At 34.6% G+C, this 21,819-nt stretch overlaps 1 protein-coding gene across 1 annotated transcript in view; it reads right to left on the reverse strand.

The window, feature by feature from the left end:
* Positions 1–20,362: 20,362 nt before the first annotated feature.
* The window catches only part of LOC132303459 (uncharacterized), a 74,345-nt gene continuing 72,888 nt past the window's right edge, over positions 20,363–21,819 (reverse strand). Inside the window, exons 22-23 of the mRNA XM_059800719.1 lie at positions 21,493–21,578; positions 20,363–20,932 (exon numbers count right to left, since the gene is read on the reverse strand). Of these exons, the coding sequence (XP_059656702.1) occupies positions 20,776–20,932; positions 21,493–21,578 (243 nt within the window). The 3' untranslated portion in view covers positions 20,363–20,775. The remainder of the gene's footprint in view (positions 20,933–21,492; positions 21,579–21,819) is intronic.

A 21,819-nucleotide genomic window follows, 5' to 3' on the forward strand; every position in this document is an offset into this window, starting at 1 on the left:
CAAATTCTAGCTCATTAAAAGTTGGCTCTTGGTGCAATCATTGCAAGGACCCTAGTGCACGAATCCAGACCATTGGGTGTGACATGATCGGTTGAGAATTCAATCTATAATAAATCAACCTTCGCAATAGCACGAATCATTGTAAAATAGGGTTATTGGTCGGGTAAGTCGAACCACTGGGACTGCGCTAATCTATGGCAACCTAAGTGTCTAGAGTCTTTTAGAATGATACGGGGTGTTCATAGAGGATTTGTTGGTTGTCACTTAAGCTATGAAATTAAGATGTATAAAATAAAAGCTTGCAAGAATTTAAAGGAGATGAAATACAAGTAAAGAGGACTAGGGAAGTGAATCTGCCTCCATCCCTATACACATGCTAGATTAGAGCTAAATTTGGGGAAAAACAATATATAATGGTCAAGAAATATATAGCAACACATCGTTGCCATATAAGCAACAAGATGTACATTAAATCTCAAGCAAGCATTATCCATCAAAGGTGAACATGTTTAGACTACTTAACTAAGGTGTGGCTTAACCACATTTACTTGAATGAAAGATTATCAAGCCCTAGATAAAATGATGAAGCACATGAAGGTAAGAAATAAGCATAAACCATCAAAGACATCACCTAAGCAATGATCTATTAAAGTTCTCCAACTCCATGCCATTAAAACCATTCCATGATCTAACTTCCATTGTCACTATGAAAGTGCAAACAATATGATTAGGAAAAGTAACCATCTAAGACAAGATGAATAACTCAAAATAACCATTTATAAACATCTAAAATCCATTACAACAAATAGAGGGCTCTAGATCATGGAAAGACCAAAAATATACATTGTTGCCCCAAAATATAACCTAAATTAGTACATGCTTACAAGGGAGGGGCCTCATCACCTCCCTAGATGGAGGTTTAGTTACCCATGAGAGCCTTAGAAGAAGGAAGAAGCTTGGATGCAACCTCCATTTTTGAGCTCCCTCCTTGTGGCCACAAGAACTCTATTTCCTTGCTCTCTTCTCTCCCTAAAAAATCTTGCAAAGATGATATATGATATGTTATGTGTGGTTCCCCTCACCTTATAGACATCTTGTCCACCAAACCCTACCAAATAAGGCCTTTTTTTCTTACCAAAAGACATCTACAACCAATTTATAAAGATGGAAATCAGAATTGAGGGAATCAAGGTGCAAGTGGGCTGAAATGATGGTTCCGGAGAGCATTCTGCCCAATTTTTGAACGCTCGAAGTAAGCCCTTCGAGCGCTCGAAGTCAATTTGTTCAGCTCTAAGCTACTTTGGTAAAATGACCATAACTTTCTGCTCCGAATTCCAAATGATGAACTGTTTAAAGATTTGGAAAGCTAATTCAAAGCTCTAAGTACGCCATGTATTAATGGAAGTCCAGTTCTCAAGATTGTTGGGTCAAAAATGACGAGTAAAGTTGAACTTCACTACTGCCAGGCCGTTCTGCGTACCTTTGGTAAAAATGAAATAACTATTTGCTCCGAACTCCAATGAGGTAAACTTTATGTCTATAGAAAGCTGACTCATAGACCTTCATATTTCATGTTTTACTAAAGACCAAATTTGCATATACAAAGGGTCAGAATTGGAGGCCAAAGTCTGATGGAAAATGAACCGGCGCCCGCGCTGTTACAGACTTGCACCAATTTGCTACTTGCAACCTGAAATGATTTGGCTCGGCCCGAAGACGCGGAAATTATTCCTAGAACTTTTTTCATAGAACGTCATGAGTCCCATGGATCATTAATCTTGGCCAAAATGAAGGTCCCTGGCAACGCCGTGCTTTAATTCTTTAAGAACTCGTCAAAACATATCTTTTAACTCTCTTTGGGGAACCAACTTGAAAATAAACAAAAGCATGCAAATGAAGCTAGAATATGCAATATGATAAAATAATGGACTTAACTAATGCAAATAAGGGTGCTTAAATATACAATATTCGGCGCTTATCACACCCCCAAACTTATATTTTGCTAGTCCCTTAGCAAAGCAAAACTGAACACACAATGGAATAACGAAATGACTCTTCTTTCGTGAGAGTGACGGTTGTATTTAGCAAATGCAAAAAGCCTTTTAAACCCCTAGGCATCCCTAGAGGACGAGTGAAGTCTCATGAGGGTTTAACATGAATGTTACCCATAAACATTAACATGGTGCATAAAGATGCACAAAGCTCAATTGCAAACTTGGAATATAGAGAACATTGGAGATGGAATCATTATGAAGACTACCTTGTGTATATGAAGCATTGATAGAACAAAATGGCTAATCATCTTTCAATTCTCAAGTATCAACATCATAGTTTATATAAATACTTCAATTGTCATATCTATAATAGAAATCATCTCAAGCTTCATTGAAAGTGAACCGAATTCCCAATATATGGCTTTTACCTTATTTTTTCAATTTCAAAACATAAGTCTTCAAATCATTGACTTTCCCTTTTAAATGAGATCTCTAAGGCATGATTTATTCAAAATACACATTTTATTTTATTTTTATTATTATTTTTTTACATACATATTATGGTCGTGCAATGCCGAAATCCCTTAAGCTTTCTAACCAACCCATGTAGCAAGTGTTAGGCCAACAATTCCTAAACCAGATGGCTTTAGGGTGCTAAGTGTAAAGACACTCCATGGGCTTAATAACTTGAGTTGGCAAGGTTACGAACTCCAACGAACCATATTTATTTATTTTTTTTATTTCGTGAATGACCGTGCAATGCCTAAGTCCCTTAAACTTTATAACTAACCCATGTAGCAAGTGTTAGGCTAGCAACTCCCAAACCAGATGGCTTTAGGGTGCTAAGGGTAAAGACACTCCAAGGGCTAAATAACTCGAGTCAGCAAGGCTACAAACTTAAACTGGTCATTATCATTATTTATTTCAACCTTTTTTTTTTTTAAGTTCATGCCAAAGATATCCATTCATTAGGGTCATCAATTCAAATCAACTGAGTCATGGTCAAGGTCAATCAGGTTGCATGCCTCACAATTGAGTTTCCGGTGTGCATCTGTGCAGTGTGAAGCATAGAAGAGTATGATACTCGAAGATAATCTAATTGAAGCATTTATACAAACCTTTTTGAATCCATATGTTCAATAGATTTTTCTAAATTCAAAACTATCATTTACATCTATACACAAAGTATTCAACACATACTTCAATCTCCAACAAATTCCAAAATTCCAAAATCATTGCTTCCATTTTTTTTTTTAAATTTTCAGTTTTATACAAATCTATTTGAACAAAATAGCAAATGCAAACACTCTACAATACACAATACCATACACTATACCCCTAAACTTGAATGGCACATTGTCCTCAATGTGTGAGACAAAGATGTATAAATAAAGAGCATAGGGGATAAAAGGAACAATAATACCAAGTGGACTGATGAAGGCAAAGGTTTCCATCTATGTGAATGCGCAAATGTTTCCCCTAAACTTGGACATGAAGACCTGTCAAAACATAACTAATATACACATGTAAAAGCATAGGTCTCTTAAGAAAAACCAAAATAGAAATAATAACACTACCATGAATTTTATTGAAAGATAAAAATCCATACAAAACACAAATTTGCATACATTAGCCACAAGTTTAAAACGGATAACAAAATAATGCCAAAAACAATGCCATTTAGAGAGATAAAGTTGGTTCAGGAATTTTGTCAAGCAGGTGGTGTGCACTTTGCAAAAATTAGAGGCAAAGACAGTGAATAGTTCTTGAAAACCCAAAATTTTTTACCTGCAATTGACAATATACAAGTCCCAAACATATACTACACCTCTACACAATTAATCCCATCCTCCATTTATACCAAAAATGTGAAAGAGAAAGAGAAAGAAGAAACTTACCCAAAAATGGAGAACCAAAGGCCCCTTGTGCTTGGTGGTAAGTGGTGGTGATATGGATGAGAGAGTGATGGAGATGGGAGAAGGTTGGAGATGAAGAAATGAGGAAAAGGAAGAGGTGGAGAAGTTAGGGAGGTGAAATGAATCAAGGAGGTCGTGGGAGCAAGGGGAATGGATGAGTGAAACTGAATAAATAGAAGAGGAAAAGTCGGTTTTTAAAAGGGGACTGGAGCAGTTCAAGCGCTCGAAGAAAGGCCTTCGAGGAATGGATGAGTGAAACTGAATAAATGGAAGAGGAAAAGTCAGTTTTTAAAAGGGGACTGGAGCAGTTTGAGCGCTCGAAGAAGGGCCTTCAAGCGCTCGAAGGTGAGGCAGAGGGTTTTTGAAAGGTTGGGTGCAAGGAACGAGCGCTCGAGGATGGGTTTCGAGCGCTCGAAAACTGGACAGCAGCCAAAATCAGATCATCGAGCGCTCGAAGAAGATGTTTCGAGCTCGAAAACTTGATAGTGAGCATTTTGGAACTTTCGAGCACTCGAAAAAGATGTTTCGAGCGCTCGAACTGCAGGGTAAAACTTTTCTAAGCCCTATGAATGCTTGGATTGCAATCTTTGCTGCATGGTATCGACAACAAGTTCAGAGAGTGCCAATGAAGGACTTAAATGCACGGATGGACTTGGGAAACTTTGAACAACCAGTGCATTGAAAGAAGGAGGTTATGCACAAGAGTACCATGTCGAAAGACCGATGAAATTGCCGGATAGAGCTGAAAATTTTCAGGAATGAAAACAAGGGTTGCAGAAGGCCTAAGAAAACTAGTCTGAAATTTGGACAACAATTTAAGATAGTTCCAGATAAGGATAAATTTTGGCTTTCCTTAGCAATTTCCTAGAAAATTTCAAAGCCCAGGCAATTGAAAATTAGGGAAGCGTGGAAATCGAAAGAATTTCTTCCCTTGGATGCTAAATTTAACGTCGATAGTTAAACGCACAAGATCAGGTTAGCCCTCATTACCCTATAAAATGTCTCTCTAGAGAATCACACTTCCCTAAATAAGAAAGTTCTTTTAGAAGCGGAAGAAAAAGAGCTTGAAGAAAAAAATTGAAAAGGGGTAAAGGAAAAACCTCAACCCACTCTTCTTCCTCAATGAAGAACTTTGGATTATGGGCAGATGGATAAAGTGAGGGCACATTTAGCAAAGGCTTGTGAAGGATTATAATTGGCGCGGGAATGTTCGAAAAAATATCTTTCACACTTTCAACATCCTCCTCACACTTATCCGGTGGTTCGGGCTCAACAGCTTGAGATAACTCAAGCGAAGGAATGAGAGGAGGTGCAAGCTCCCAATAGAGAGATACATTTGATGTTGCCCAAGGAAGAGAGTGAATAGGTGGAGGAATATCAAGCAAATAATTTACCTCCCAAATAGAATTGCCAACATCAAAATCCTCACAATTGAAATGAGCCAAGCAAGCTTTTAGAGGATCCTCCATTGAAGGAAGTGTATCAATCGAAGGATTCTTTAGGGGCTGTTTTGGATTTTTAAAGGAGACAATCTCTTTATCATTATTTTCCTCATTTCGAACCACAAATTCTTCAATTTTTTGTGGGGCAACAATTTGATCTTCAACCACAATTTCTTCATTTTCACATGTAGTAACCATTTGATCATTCTCATGATGAAAGTTATTAGGAGTAATCTCATCATTCATAGAATTTTCTTTTGGATTGGCCACAAGTTCAATGGGAAATTTTTCTTCCTTTTCATGATTTAGAGCATTAACCATTTGTTGAATTTGGGCAATTTGGTCATCTAACTCAACTCTAGATTGGAAATGCGAATAGGTGGTGGATTGTATGCTAACAATATCATCCAACATTTGCTTGTTGGAATCCATCATTTGCTTGTTGATAGACTCCATCATTTGTTTGTTTGCAGCAATGAACTCATCCAATTGAGATGGTGGAAAAAGAGAAGAGGGCTGGAAATAATGATTATTGGGTTGAAAGTTGGAGTGAAAATGTTGCCCATGAGATTGTGGGGCTCAATTTCCCATGTCATGCCATAAGAAGTTTTGTTGATCTCCCCAACCCGAGTCATAACCATTGAAGTATGGATCATTACCCGGTTCAAAGAAATTTGCATTGGGTTGCTCTAGATAAAAATCTGAAAATTGTCCCGGTGGAGGATAATCTCTTGTATGATGTGTATGACTAAAGCAAAATGCACAAAACTCATGTGGTGTGTAGAATTGAGTTGGAAGATAATGACCCTCCATCTAGGACTAATTCAGCCACTTGTTTAGATACATTAAGATAAATTCACACAAAATATATACAACACAAACAAGATACACAATAACCCTTCACCAAAACATCCACATGCAATGATCCATTTCTCCTCAATTATCAAGATAGAAATGTAAATGGCCACGACAAGGACCAATGCTTTGCAATTAAAAATAAACAAGACAATGGCCTCAACAAGGGCTTCACAACTTAACTATCACTAAATTTAACACATGCACGATCTTAACAATTTTGAAACTAGAAGGTCAAGAAACTTACCTGGAGTCCTCTAGACTTGCAAATTTGCTAGCGTTCCTTCAGTGAGCATCAAGTCCCTAGAATCTCACAAACAACTTACAATACAAAGATGATCAAAACCACACGAGAAATATTCACAAATCACAATATTAACAATCAAACCAAAGTTAACTTTATCTCCTTGCTCTCTTCTCTCCCTAAAAATCTTGCAAAGATGAGATATGATATGTTATGTGTGGTTCCCCTTACCTTGTAGACATCTTGTCCACCAAACCCTACTAAACAAGGCCCTTTTTTCTTACTAAAAGACATCTCCAACCAATTCATAAAGATGGAAATCAGAATTAAGGGAATCAAGGTGCAAGTGGGCTGAAATGATGGTTCCCAGAGAGCATTCTGCCCAATTTTCGAGCGCTCGAAGTAAGCCCTTCGAGCGCTCGAAGTCAACTTGTTCAGCTCTGAGCTACTTTGGTAAAATGGCCATAACTTTCTGCTCTAAACTCCAAATGATGAACCGTTTGATGATTTGAAAAGCTAATTCAAAGCTTTAAGTACGCCATGTTTTAATAGAAGTCCAATTCTCAAGATTGTTGGGTCAAAAATGATGAGTAAAGTTGAACTTCACTGCTGCCAGGCTGTTCTGTGCACCTTTGGTAAAAATGACATAACTCTTTGCTCCAAACTCCAAATGAGGCAAAATTTATGTCTATGGAAACCTGACTCATAGACCTTCATATTTCATGTTTTATTAAAGACTAAATTTGCACATACAAAGGGTCAGAATTGGAGGCCAAAGTCTGATGGAAAATAAACAGGCGCCCGCGCTGTTACAAGCTTGCACCATTTTGCTACTTGCAACCTGAAATGATTTGGCTCGGCCCAAAGACGCAGAAATTCTTCCTAGAACTTTTTTCATAGAGCGTCATGAGTCCCATGGATCATTAATCTTGGCCAAAATGAAGGTCCCTGGCAACGACGTGCTTTAATTCTTCAAGAACTCGTCAAAGCATCTCTTTTAACTCTCTTTGGGGAACCAACCTGAAAATAAACAAAAGCATGCAAATGAAACTAGAATATGCAATATGATAAAATAATGGACTTAACTAATGCAAATAAGGGTGTTTGAATATGCAATATTCGGCACTTATCATAACACTTGATCTACCTATATAAGGATTTAGAGCCATTTTAAGAGCAACAATTGATAACATTCATCATATCTTACATTTCACATATCTTGGAGAGGAGGCTAGAGACTAGAGAGAGATTTTACACATTTTGGGAGTTCTCCCATGCTTCTAGGGTTTCCATCAAGAAGGAGGTCATGCCTACCATGGAGATAGCCCTTAAGGATTGGATGACTACTTCAATGAGTGGCTAGACATCTACTTGGGGCTAGAGTAACCCCTAAGTTTACTTCCTAGACTTAGTGTTTTGTATATTTTTGGGGATTTACTTGTAACAAATCTTTTGATCTTGGCTTTATATATACATCTTGTGATTTCTACTTGATGTGTATGGATTAATGCTTTCAATTGATTATCTATTTCTAACCATATGTCTATGTATGCTAGAATGGATGATTCATGTGCTTTTCTCTAGATCTAGTGGAGTTTACGCATGTCTATGTGTATGAATGAAGTTAATTTAGAGATGATCAAAACATGGTGCTTAATTAAACACTCTTGTAATTTATTTGATGGTTCACACTTGTTTCTTGATGGATTGTGTGATACCCCCGGATTCCCGGATGCGGGTTGGCCAGGCCCACGCCCGATTACCCGAGGATATCAAACCAATTAGCAATTAACGAACACAGAATACAATTAAGATAGCAGGAATGAATAAAAATTTATTGAAAAAAAAACTAAAATGAAAATCCTTTATAGAAAAACCCTCATAATAAAATTTTATAAATAAATAATTAGTCTGATACAACCAACTTCTCCAATTCTAATACAACTCGGGAATCCATCTCTAATGGACCCCTAATAATAATCCAAACCGAAATGAAAGCTACTTAAAGAACATCCAAAGTAAACCATGGAGAAAAGTCCTATGTCGTCGGAAGAATGAGTAGTAGTCTCTGCTCAGCACAATCAAGTCTAAGTCTGGAACTGACGAGTACCTGAAAAATAGATGTGGGTCAGGCCCACGAACAAGTTCTAACCTACTACAATCCAATCAGAGACTCGATATGCATATACACTCTAACCAACTCAATAATAACTATATAAGTCGTGTATATATATATATCCACACTATGGACTCTCGCTGGACTATGATACGGGTCTCAACCTGAGTAGAAGACAACATGCAAAACGCACCAGAGTGAGTATGACTACCTAAGCCTAATAGGGTACACCACAACCAGCATAGCCAACTACGCGTCTTACTGCATATACTCACCCTAACCAACGAGTCTGAGACTCAAGCTCATCTTGTGGTACCATAAAAATATATTTAAAATCCATTCATATCCATCCATAGGAAATCCAATAAGTCGTTCAGCTTATTCAACTACCCAGACTTATATAAGAGATCCGATAAGTCGTTCAGCTTATTCAACTACACAAACTTAAATATCAGGAGAATTATATTATTATAATTCGTACCCTTATTCCAAAATAGGTAGGACTGAGTATTTTGAATCAGTCTGTCCTTAATATGACACCGTCCCATGCCGGTACATACAATCCACAAAATCCATATAATTGATAGAACAGGTAAAGCTGTTCACCAATTAAAATCCATAAGGTAGGAATTAACGTTTTGAGCTAAACCATACCTAGTATGTCACCGTCCCATTCCGGTGCATACAATCTTCCATATCTATGTAAATTACAACATATAAATAATAAGTAAGTAATTTACAGTCCAAAACCAAATATCCGTATCATTGCAGAAAAGTGATTAAAGTTTCAGCAATTTAAATCCAAGATCTAAACCATGTAATTGCAAGAAATGGTTTAATAGTTCAACAACTAGCATCTAGAACATGCACAGATCAGTTTTAATAAATTAACAACTCTATCATGTACTTAAATAAGTTTTATAATAATGTTCTAGTTCAAACAATTGCTAAATTAATTTAAGCAATTTAGTTCTTTCCATTCGGTAACATGATTCTCCAACAAGATTAAAATACGGAGAAAAAATATAATTCATTCTGTAATCCATTATGAGTTTAAAATTAACGATATCAGAATTACATGCTCACTTAAAACTATTCCACGATATCCGACAAATTGATAAAATACAATACTGTATAATTGTATAGTTAACAACCAAATTCCCATTAAGCCTAACAACGAATTAATACAATTGACATGCTTAGTTTTATAACACTATGACATGATCTAAACCATAAGCTCCTTAAGTCTGTTGTTAATTTAAACATGAGCAACCTGAATCATCCACATCCAAGCCAACACTTAAACTTTCTGTAAAATTCCTTACTGTTTTCTACATTAACTTCCTATGGTAGTTTACATGTTACCATGCTTCCTGAAGCTTTAATAAGGGTTTAGACATCACTGTGCTCCCCTAGAACAACTCCTAATTCAATCTGGAATTCTACAATCCAACCACAACAGTCCAGACTTCGCAGAAAACCAAAAAAAATTGAAAAACCATGAAGGAGCCGGCTCCAAACAAGTTGGAGCCGCCTCTAAACATGATGGAGCCGGCTCTAACCTATTTGGAGCCACCTCCAAACCCTTTTAGAGTCGGCTCCATGATTCCATGGAGCCGCCTCTTCCCCCTTTCCTCCTCTCTGCTTGATTTCTTCCTCTATATCCACTCCGACGACGTTCAGTTTGTCTGTCCTCAATTCCTAAGACTTCTAGGTCTCTAAACTGAGTTCCAGTATGTTCAATAGACAATTAAATTCTTTATACAAACCCAGTTATCTTTCCGAACATAACCTACACAACAAGACTTAGAACGAAGTAATTGTTTATTCCTGAACACTCACTGAGTAAAGCATTCAACCCTATGATCCAGTTTAATTCCACTGTATTCCCATGTGTTCTAGATTAATTAAAACCCTATATACGTCAATTTACATGCATTCAAATAAAGGTTAAACAAGAAAACCTCAAAACAAGCAGCACTTAATCATACAACTACGATCAATTTTAAAACATAGAAACATGAAGACGTAGATTAATTTTTAATTATTATTATCTTCCTGGAGTTGTCTTAGACATGCAAAGAACACGAGCCAAAGGGAAAGAGCTAGGATTAGAACTTGCATGTGAGTTGTCAGTTCAAAACCTCAGCGTCGTCTTCCTAAGTTCTCCGGCGAACTACTGTAACTCTCCTCTGTTCCTTCTCTGCCTCCATTATCGTGAATAGGGTTCTCCAACCCTAGGCAGAACGTATTACATATATTTATAGGCTAAATAATCCTAGGTTCAATTATACCCTAACTGACTTACTCGACCCATAGACCAACCTATGATATATAAACGTCGGCTACATATGTGAGATGTATTACAAAGCTAAAAACCTAACCTAATTTAATAACCGACTCTTACAACAGTGAAACGTAAATAGAATAATACAATTAACAATTTAAATAATTCAAATAATTCACATAAAGCACTTAAATCCATTTAATTCAAATATCAAATAATAATTAATTTAAATAAACATATCAACACATAGCCACGTAAATACTAAACCCAGATAAAATAAATGATGAAAACAATAAAATAAATATTAAAATTCCAATTACAACCCTTTTAAAACTAGGGGTATTACAAATTGTGCTACACCTTTAGCTTACTTAGTTTAATTTTCATGTCTTTAGTGTAGATGTAGCGTAGTTGCTTTAGATTCATAGATGGGTGGACAATCTATTCTTGTTCCTTAGTGTTTCATACTTATGAATGCAAAAGGTGTATATTTCTAGATAGTTGTGTATGCATAAATTGTGATTTTATTGAATGGATTTTGGTCTCATTTGATAGGTTGTACTTTCCATATGAATTAGTTAGACAATCTATACTTATTTGCCTTCCATGCTTAGTTTAAATTAATGTCACACACACACACACACAAGTTACAATTCAATTTCCCTATTAATGTACAATTGCTAATGTTTAGTGAAGTCAAGCTTAGTGGTGAGCTCTAGTACCCCAAGTCATCTCCTCTATATCTTTTTCCCTACATTCTAAATTGTTACTTTTAGCTTGCTTTAATTTGAATTGCATTGTAGTTAATTAACCGAATAAAGCTCATTTTGATCACTCAACCTACTAACCTTACATTGTTTCCATTGCAAGTTGCCCACAATCCCTTGGGACGATCCCTACTCACCCTAGCTATATTTGTAGTTAGAGTTAGTAGTGGCTTCTTATAAATTTAAAACTTGGCCACACTTTCACCAAATTTGGGGGGTACGCCCCGATCGACACCAAAAATGATTATCATTGATGAATTACCTTTCAAGTTTGTTGAGCATGAAGGTTTTCGTTATTTTCTTAGTGTCTTGCAACCAAAATTCAAATTGTTGTCACATTTTACTGTAGTTAGGGATTGTTTGGTATTGTATGCTATTGAAAAGAAAAAGTTGAAAACCTTAGTGAATCAACTCAATCAAAGAATTTGCTGCACCACCGATATATGGATGTCAATTCAAAATCTTTCTTATATGTGTCTCATGGCTCATTTCATTGATAAGAATTGGATCTCACACAAAAGAATTCTGAATTTTTGTATAATGCCTAGTCACAAGGGTAAAGAAATTGGTCGTGCAGTTGAGTCTTGTTTGCTTGATTGGGGTATAGACAAATTATGCGCACTCACGGTTGATAATGCTAGTTCAAATGATCTTGCGGTTGCATATTTGAAAGAAAATAAGCTTTCTAGGAATGTTGGCTCTTTCCTTTTAGGTGGTGAATGTTTTCATATGTGGTGTTGTGCACATATATTGAATTTGATTGTGAAAGATGGTTTAATTGAAGTAAATGGTTCAATAGTTTGAATTCGTGAGGCTGTGAAGTATGTTAGGAGTTCTCCACAATGGGGAGAGCATTTTCAAGCATGTGTAAAGAGGGAGAATATAACATTGAAGTCACATTTGTGCCTAGATGTTTCAACTAGATGGAATTCCACATACCTTATGTTAGAGGTGGCCGTAAAGTTTCAAAAAGCTTTTGAAAGGTTGGAAGATGATGATATTCTAATCCTACTGGAAGTTAATAATAAACCTCCTACTAGTAGTGATTGGGAATATGCTCAAGTTTTAATTGTTTTTTTTAAAAAAAAAATTATGAGGCCACTAACAAGCTTTCCAGATCTTTGTATGTTACTTCTAATAGATATTTTCATGAAGTGTTGGGAATTGAAAAGTCGTTACATACGTGGTCAAAGAGTCTCGATATTTGGTTAAGTAATATGCCATCAAAAATGAAAATTAAAATTTGACAAATAGTGGGGAAGCATTGAAAAGTGAACATGTTGGTGGTGCTTGCGGTTGTGTTGGATCCTCGTTATAAATTAAAATTTGTAGAATTTTGCTATTCCAAACTTTATTCTCTTGAAATGGTTCATAACCTTAGTAAAAAGGTAACTGATACAATGAACAACATTTTTAGTGAATACACAAAGTTCTTATGCATTTACTTCTAGCTCTAGTGGAATAAGTAAAATTGCAAATGAGGTGAGAGTTGATGATGCAAATGTGGAAGATGATTTTTCCTCTTTGTATATAAAGCACACGATACAAAAAGAAAGTTCTACTCCTAAGTCGGAAGTGGAAAAATATTTGGAGGAAGCTTGTGAAGATGTTGTTCCAAAATTTGACATCTTGAATTGGTGGAAGGTGAACGGAAGTAGGTATAAAATACTTTCTGAAATTGCAAGAGATATTCTAACTGTTCCAGTCTCTACTGTTGCTTCCGAGTCCGCTTTTAGCACTGGAGGTCGTGTGCTTGATCAATTCCGTAGTTCTTTAACTCCAAAGCTTGTGGAATGCTTAATGTGTACACAAGATTGGTTAAGGGCTTCACCAATACCAATTGATGTTGAAGAAAAATTGGAGGAACTTGAACAATATGACTCTGGTAAGTGTTAACAATTTGTTACATTTTTATTCAATTTATAAATAAATATCATATTGTGGATTTTTAATATAATTATGTTATTTTGTAGATGTGATTACAGTTTTAGATTCAGATTGATATGTTAATCTTTTGAGAACTAGCATTGCTTGCTGCCATTTTCAGACTTGATTTACTGCCATTTTCAAACGTGTTTTGTTGCTAATCAAGATTACTGTTGTTTGTTGCTTTATTGTACTATGTTTTTTTTTCTATGCTAATGAGCTACTGTGCTACTATATAAGTATTTTGTTTTGTTCTATTTGGATAATTTATATTTGGTACTATAATATTATTTTCACTTTTGGATGATTTACAAATCTTTTTTGTTATTAGGTAATTTAAGTTTGTGGTGATATTTATATGGGCCAAATCTATTTTGAGATTTTATTGTTGTTAGCCTATTAGGTGTATGATTTACAAACCTATTGCTTTTATTAGGTATATGGATTTACAAATCTATTTTATTGCTGCTAGCCTGTTATTGCTATTAATGGGCCATAATCTACTGCTGTTATTATGCCATAATCTATTGGGCTATTTGAAAAGCCCAATCAGCCAAATTAGTGGAAACCGATATATGTTACTTTACGGTTTGGTTCGGTTTGGTTGAAGGCCCCCACGGGTCATTTCGGTTTTAATTTTCACCAATCCGTGGAGACCGGTTCGGCTAGATTTTTACCCACAAACTGAACCGATCCGAACCGTAATCAGGCCCAGTGATAATCACGGTCATAATAAGAGCAGTGCAGTGGCGTCTTTTGTTTTTGAACCTGATGTCCTTGAGTCATCTTGCTATTTTGATCTCCAAGCATGGCATGATGTGCTTGAGTAGTCTTCTTGTTCTGATCTGCAAGCATGGCATGGTGGTTCATGTTCCCACGATTGAGAGAGACTTCAACCTGCTTTTCTTGTTGGAGAACAAGCGAATAAACTCAACGTGTATCAGGTAGAGGATACGTCAATAAGATTTGTCCACGGATAGCAACATAACTGTCATTCAATCCCATGAGAAATTGCATAACTCTCTCATTCTCCTCTCTTTTGTTGAGTTTCGCCAACCCCCCACACGAGCAGGATAACGTCTCATGATTGGATGAAAGTTCATCCCAAAAAGCTTTAAGCTTTGTATAGTAGACCAAAACAGACTGCTGCCCCTGTCTATGTTCCACGATTTCTTATTTGATCTGAAAAATTCTCAAATCGTTTCCTTGAGAGAAACGCTCTTGTAGATCTGCCCAGACTTCTGCTATAGTTTTGGTATTAATCACGCTGCTTGTTATGTCTGAATGGACGGAATTCAATAGCCGTGACAAAACCATGTCGTTGCATCGTTGCCAGGAAGGAAAATTATCATCTGTCGAAGAAGGTGGTATAATTGAACCTGGGACGAATCCAATCTTGTTCGCACTCAAGCTAATTCGCATAGCTCGACTCTACGCACCGTAGTTGTCTCCTTCAAGCACCTTGGAGACGAGTTACAACACCCGGATGGTCCGAGTGGTGTAAAGAGTAGGGATCTAAGATTCCTACCAAAGCCTTTTCGCCATTGCCTTTGTCTCCCATGGCGACGGTTTTAACAAAAGATTAGGTTGCGGAAGCGTTTGGAGGGTTTCAGAGTCACCAGGTTTGATGGCTCTGCAACCATGTGAAAGAAACTGAATATTGGGGAATTTTCTGTATATTGATTTTTTTATTATTATTACAAAAGTGGAAGAGTATATTTATACAGTACATCAGCTAACCTATTCTAGGAAACTACATAAAGATAATCAATTACAATCAATCAAAAATTAATGGCATATATACAATCCTATAATCAACAAATATCATTCCTACAATTATGCAGATCTTCATTCTTTTCCGTAATATTGCTTGTTTTTTTTTATATTCCCTATATATAGGCAGGAACCTAGTGAAGGCCTAGTGGGACCAACTCCCCCACCTATTATATATCTAATAATTTCTTTTTTTTTGAATTATATACCTATAAAAATGTTAAATTGTCCTCACTGAAATCACAAAAACCCTATTATTGCACCTATTTTATGATATGATTTCTTTTCTTTTTTTCTTATTGTTAAAGGTCCGCCCTCTCTCACATAAATTTCTAGATACGTCCCTACCCATACATATCTACTCCATCTTCACTCTTACCCAAATATCATCCACTATTGTAGCAGCACATGTTCTTCTTCTTGTTCACCTTCTATTGTTTACCCATATATACACACACACACTATTATGATATTATATATATAATATCTACCATTAAATATTATTCACATTATATTTGCATTTGCGACCAACATTCAGACCCACGTGAATCTAAGTATTTCTTTGAAATTTACCTACTATATATATATATATTTTTTTTTTTGAAAATTATAATGTGCATTAATTTATTTGATTTTTATTGATTTTCATTTTCTACAAATTTGTTAAATGAAATCATCTTCTACCACTATGGAAAATAATGCTTATTTATTTTTATTTATTTCAAAATTGTTTTTTCCTATAAGATATTCTTATGTTATAAACTGTCAAGATAACTATAAGAAAAAATCATGAACACGGGTTTTGATTTGTATATTAAAATTCTTTGAAAATTTTTAATTTAGCCAAAATATGAAGAACTAATCACATGGTATATGGGAGCCAGTGGTCTAAAGATTGTTCAAGAACTACATGGATTATGATTTTTCATTTTTTTTTCTTTTTTTGACGGGCTCACACATTTTTTGCCTACACTTAGACTCGAATACCTCCCCTACTTCTTAAAGAGGAAAGATTATGTGCCATTAGACTAGATGCCATTTGATATTTCTGAATCTTAGATCATTTAATGCTTTTGCTTTCTTTTTCTTTATTTGTTTTATTTTAATTTCATTTTTTCTTTTAGTTGATGTGATTTATTTTTTTATTTTTTTTTATTTTTTATTTTTTTTTTGACACAAAACGTCAAATTCCGCTGCCGGGACTCGAACTCGGGATTATCGTGAGAGAACCGAGTTTTACCAAAGGATTTAGCTACAGCGGACTGTTGTTGTACCTTTCCATTTTATATTATATATATAATAGATAATTTGTTCCATGGTCTATTGTTGAATGTGACATAATAATTTCTTAAAATATTCAACCAAATTTTAATGACGCATAATTTAATTAGAAACTCTATAAAATAGAATAATTCTGAAGATTAATCAACCATCTTATTTGTTTCTTTGAAACAATAAAATATAAAAACAAATGGAAATAAGCTTTTGTGTACCGTGAAAATATACTAGCATTGGATCAAATTCCCTAACGGGAGGAATAAATTTCATTTGAAAATCAATAGAGTTTTTTTAGTCTATAACTAAGAAAATTATGGACTTAAAACAATAGATCAGCCATCCCATGACCTCTTTGAAACATGAAAAAAAAATTAGAATTACAAAAAGAAATAAGAACAAAAGGAAATAGATTTAAAAAACAGAAAATTATACTTAAGTAGAATTAAGTCGATAACTAAGAAAATTATGGACTTAAAACAATAGATCAGCCATCCCATGATCCTCTTTGAAACATGACAAAAAATTAGAATTACAAAAAGAAATAAGAACAAAAGGAAATAGATTTAAAAAAGGGAAAATTATACTTAAGTAGATTTAGGAGCCTTAAATAACAAATCGGTCTATTTTAAAAGTTAATTTTTCAATTTGGTCAATTGGAAATTCATTTTATATATATATATATATATATATATATATATATATATATATATGTATATGTATATGTATAATTTTAACTATATCTCCTAATTCATACCAATATAAACTTGCAAATGTGAAAAATTTCCTATACATATTTACACATACACAGTACACACACACGGTAGAGGGAGATTATGAAAAAACTAAATGGTTGTTTCAGTAAATGGTACACTAGCAATCATTTTTATTTATTTATAAAACAAGTGTAATTAATTGAGCTAAAAAATTGATGATCATCGCATGCACCACAGCAAAGACGATTTATATATTCTTAAGATTAATTATATATATATATATTTTTTGGGGACTAACCTTTGATTGCCCGTTTTTTAGTTTTTTACTATATTGAATCTTTTTTATTATTTGTATAATATGAAAGTTGCAAAGTTAAATGAAAGATCTTATTTTCTTAAAATTTTCAAATAAATAAATTATTTAAAGAAAGTACTTGATTTTAGGAGAATAATTTTTAGTATTTTGGAATAAGTGTTTGGAGAGCATTTTGAACCTAAACAATAGTTTTTGATGCATATGTAATTATTTTACTTAATTCAATCAAAGTGAAAAATGAACTTTTAAAATAGACCATTTTGTTATTTAAAGCTCCTAAATGTAGTTTTCCCTTTAAAAAAAATGTAGAAAAAATCATGAACATGGGTTTGATTTGTATATTAAAATTAAAATTCCTAGAACAATTCCTATTTACCCAAAATATGAAAAACCACACATGTAAAAATGAGACTCTAATTATGAAAATTTCGAAAAGAGATCAAACTATTTGATATTCCGAAATAGCTCTTAAAAAAAAAAAAAAAATCACCTGATTCAAAAAATTATTTTCTAGCTTCCTAACATTGATTTCTAAACTGGAAAAAAATTGGTTTTACATCGGAAGCCTTCTCTGGTATATCAGAGCCAGGTTTCGATCCTGGGACCTGTGGGTTATGGGCCCACCACGCTTCCGCTGCGCCACTCTGATTGGGTAGCAAGAAGAAGCAACAAATTTTATATGTGGCATAGAATAGTGTCTGCTTCTGCTTCTTTAACCTTCACAAAAATAAATAAAGAGAATAAAAAAATATATGTACTACATTTATGCTTTTAGTTGATAAAGAATCGATTTACAATGGCTATCATAAGCTGAATTTTGTTTCTTAACTGCTAACTTTTACAGAGACAGCGGTTTAGTGGCATTTTGAAAAAATATGTATGATTTTTATTTCTTTGCATTTTGAATTTTTTTTTTTAATTTTTAAATTTATCAACAAATGTATGAGAAACTAAAAATTTAAAAATAATATTTTATTCATCACAAACAATATAAAGAATTATATTGTTTAAAAATATAATATAATTTTATTTTTAAAGTATCATCAAACTTCTTCACTACCAAATTTTTTCCACAAACTTCATTACCAAATCACATTCTATTTGACATGTTTCTTAAAAACTTTAAAACAAAAAAAAATTTAAATATATAAAAAATTTAAATGTAAGGTTCTAAACTACTTCTACTCTAATGATATCTCTTCTACCTTACAAAGTAGAACACATAAATTTCAAGCTTTCATCAAAACATCTGGATGCATGAGTTTCTATGCCAGTGTCTATATATAAAAACGAACATCTATAACTAAACCAACCAAACAACCCTTGTGTTCATAGTACCATCCCACAATAGTTCAACATAGCTAGCTAATAAACGTCATAGTAGCATAGGCCATAGGATCAATGAAGTCCAATTTTTTATTATTATTATTATTATTATTATTATTATTTATTTTTATTTTTATTTTTTATTTTTGATGAAGTCCAAAAAACCCCTCATATATTCTTCCTACTATCTACATTGAGGACTCATCCTGTGGTTTAAATACCACTATCATCCATTCTTCTGCCAGACATCAAATTTCCTGTAACTATGGTTTGAATACCACTATCATTTATACTTCTACTACATGTCAGGAATTCTCTCTGAAGTCACTTTACCCTACTGTCCCATGTGGTGTACATTACTTGACCTATATTTAACCATGTTCTTATTTGTTTAAGTGCCATTGACACCGCGTTTGGATGTTATAATTACACAAAGTAACTTACTTCCTTACCACTACTTTCACCCTCAAAACAAGGTATTCACATAGTGCTGAATAACTAATGTCACACATAAATCTAGCCCAAAAAATTGAAGATACCGATCGACCCCTATGGATCAGACGTCGACCGAAAGCCCCCAACCAATTTACGTGTAGCCACTTCACGTCGACCGAGTCCTGTATACATGAAATAAAAAAAACTCACACTCACTACCTTCACCATCAATAAAAGATATTCACATAGTGCTAAAAAATTAATTTCACACATAAATCTAGCACAAAAAATTGAAAATACCGAACGACGCCTATGGACCAAACGTCAATTGAAAGCCCCAACCAGTTGATGTGGAGCCAATTGATTGACAGAGTCTTGTATACATGGAAAAAAAAGGATGACCAAACATCGAGCATAATTTGTACATTGTCTAAACTTTAATATTGAGATGAAAATCTTTAAATTAACATATTAAAGTATTTTTTTTTGTTCTTATAATTTTTTTTAAAAAATTGAACTTTACATAATAACACTTAGATTGATATGTGACATTAGTTATTGAGCATTATGTAAATTCTTTTTTTTTTTTAGGGGTGAACATAGTAGCAAATAAGTCAACATTACACAAACTTACTCAGGAAAAAAGAAAAGATACGCACATAAGCCACAGGTCTGTGTATCAAGAGACACTTTGTGACACAAGGACTCAGCACAGAATGCAAAAATTGAGGAGCCCACTTAGGTTAGATTCAGCCCAAGATGAAGAATCTGTAACGGCTTCACCTGCACTAACTTATAGTGTCCAAGCTCCATCGGCATTTAGCCTCCTGGTCTGCCGTAAATGGAATGAGAATGATCTTCCACTAGTTTCACGACTGTTGGCGAAAATGAAGTACCTGATCTGAAGATCGAGTTTGCATTATCAAACCAGAAGCAAGATCGCAAGTTGGCAACATCGAAACAAAATGAAACAATTTATCCAAAGAAGAAAAAGTTAAATGTACCAAAATCATCACAAATATTTACAAGTCGTCGTTCCTTAAATCGCGAAGGTAAAAGAAGAAAGAACCAAAATGGGTGACTAAAGATTAGAAATTGCTGTGCATTCCTTCTAACAAATATTTTCAAGCAGAAAAAAGAATGATGAATCTACTTCCCTATAAAATGAGGAGACTACTTCTCTATCTTCTTTACATGCTATCTCTCTCAAGTGCTCAGGTTGCTATGGTTACAGAAGAAAACTGCACGTATATCAGGGATTTTTACAAATTCGGACATATATACACGATGGGTGGCTGAACCTGTCTGCTGCTTCCTGGTCCTGTTAGCATAAAACAGAAGCTGTGACGAATATTCTCTCTTCTGGGGCATTGGACTCTGTATGTCACTAAATAGATTCATGGGCCCAAAATGTATCAGGATCTGGGCAGAAGAGTGAAAAATCTTGGACTTCTAGATTAGCTATGTGCCAGTCGACGAAACGAGCTTGTATTGACTTGAATAGCAACAGGATTGTGGGCAAAAGCCACCATTTGTCGTCCTCCCTGGTTTTACAAACAATTTAAGTTTGCGTAAATTTCCAAAAAAGAATCGAGTTTAGAAGACCCAAATAAAAGAAAAAAGAAATCAAGGAACGAGTTAGTAGTATAGAAAATGTCAATTTGTTACTTTAGTCCCTTGTTATGGGACAGTTGTTTCTTCCCCTCTACAGATTTTAAAGGAACTATAATTTGCAAACAAGTCCTATGACTGTTCAATGTGGCAGCAAATTAACCACCTTAAAACTTCTAAGTACAACTCTCTGTTTAGGTATGTGGATCCACCTCCCCCAGCCCCAACCCCCTCGAGTGTGGATGGACCTATGTTAGGCCCAGTGGGGGCGTCCGCCACCTCTGGATTTTTTTTTTTTTTTAAACATACCTATAAAGAGTAATCAACTCTCTCTCTCTCTCACACCATGTCAATGGTAGAGCCGCGCTCTCTTAACTTTTTTGTTAATTTAGTTTTGCATGTCTATCTTTTAATGATTGTATAAATGCCCCTACAAATTTATAAAAATACATTTGGTTTTAAAACCCATGGACAATGAAGTCAATGGTCTCACCTTCTAGTATTCCATACATTTGACTCTTCAGGTGGCTGCAAAGAGGAAATTCCATAATAAAATGTGCCACAGACGAAAGCCACAACCTGCAAATGGCAAATTATAAAAATTAAACGAGAAAAGATACTTGAACACTATATGGCTCAGACAAAATACGATTTCTGAACCCACTATACAGCATAAGTATTCCATTTCCGAATAACACTTCTACATTGATTACTGCTTCATGAGTGAAATTTGTAAATGTGTGAAAGGCAACAAGTCACAAATGCTGTCTTTCAGTTTCAGTTATTATCATGGACTTGCGAAAAAATAACAGGGACTTTT

This window comes from Cornus florida, unplaced genomic scaffold, assembly GCF_030987335.1.
Source record: "Cornus florida cultivar Cherokee Brave unplaced genomic scaffold, ASM3098733v1 CherokeeBrave_3.0.0_Hap2_Chr04, whole genome shotgun sequence".
In the NCBI taxonomy this organism is placed as follows: Eukaryota; Viridiplantae; Streptophyta; class Magnoliopsida; order Cornales; family Cornaceae; genus Cornus; species Cornus florida.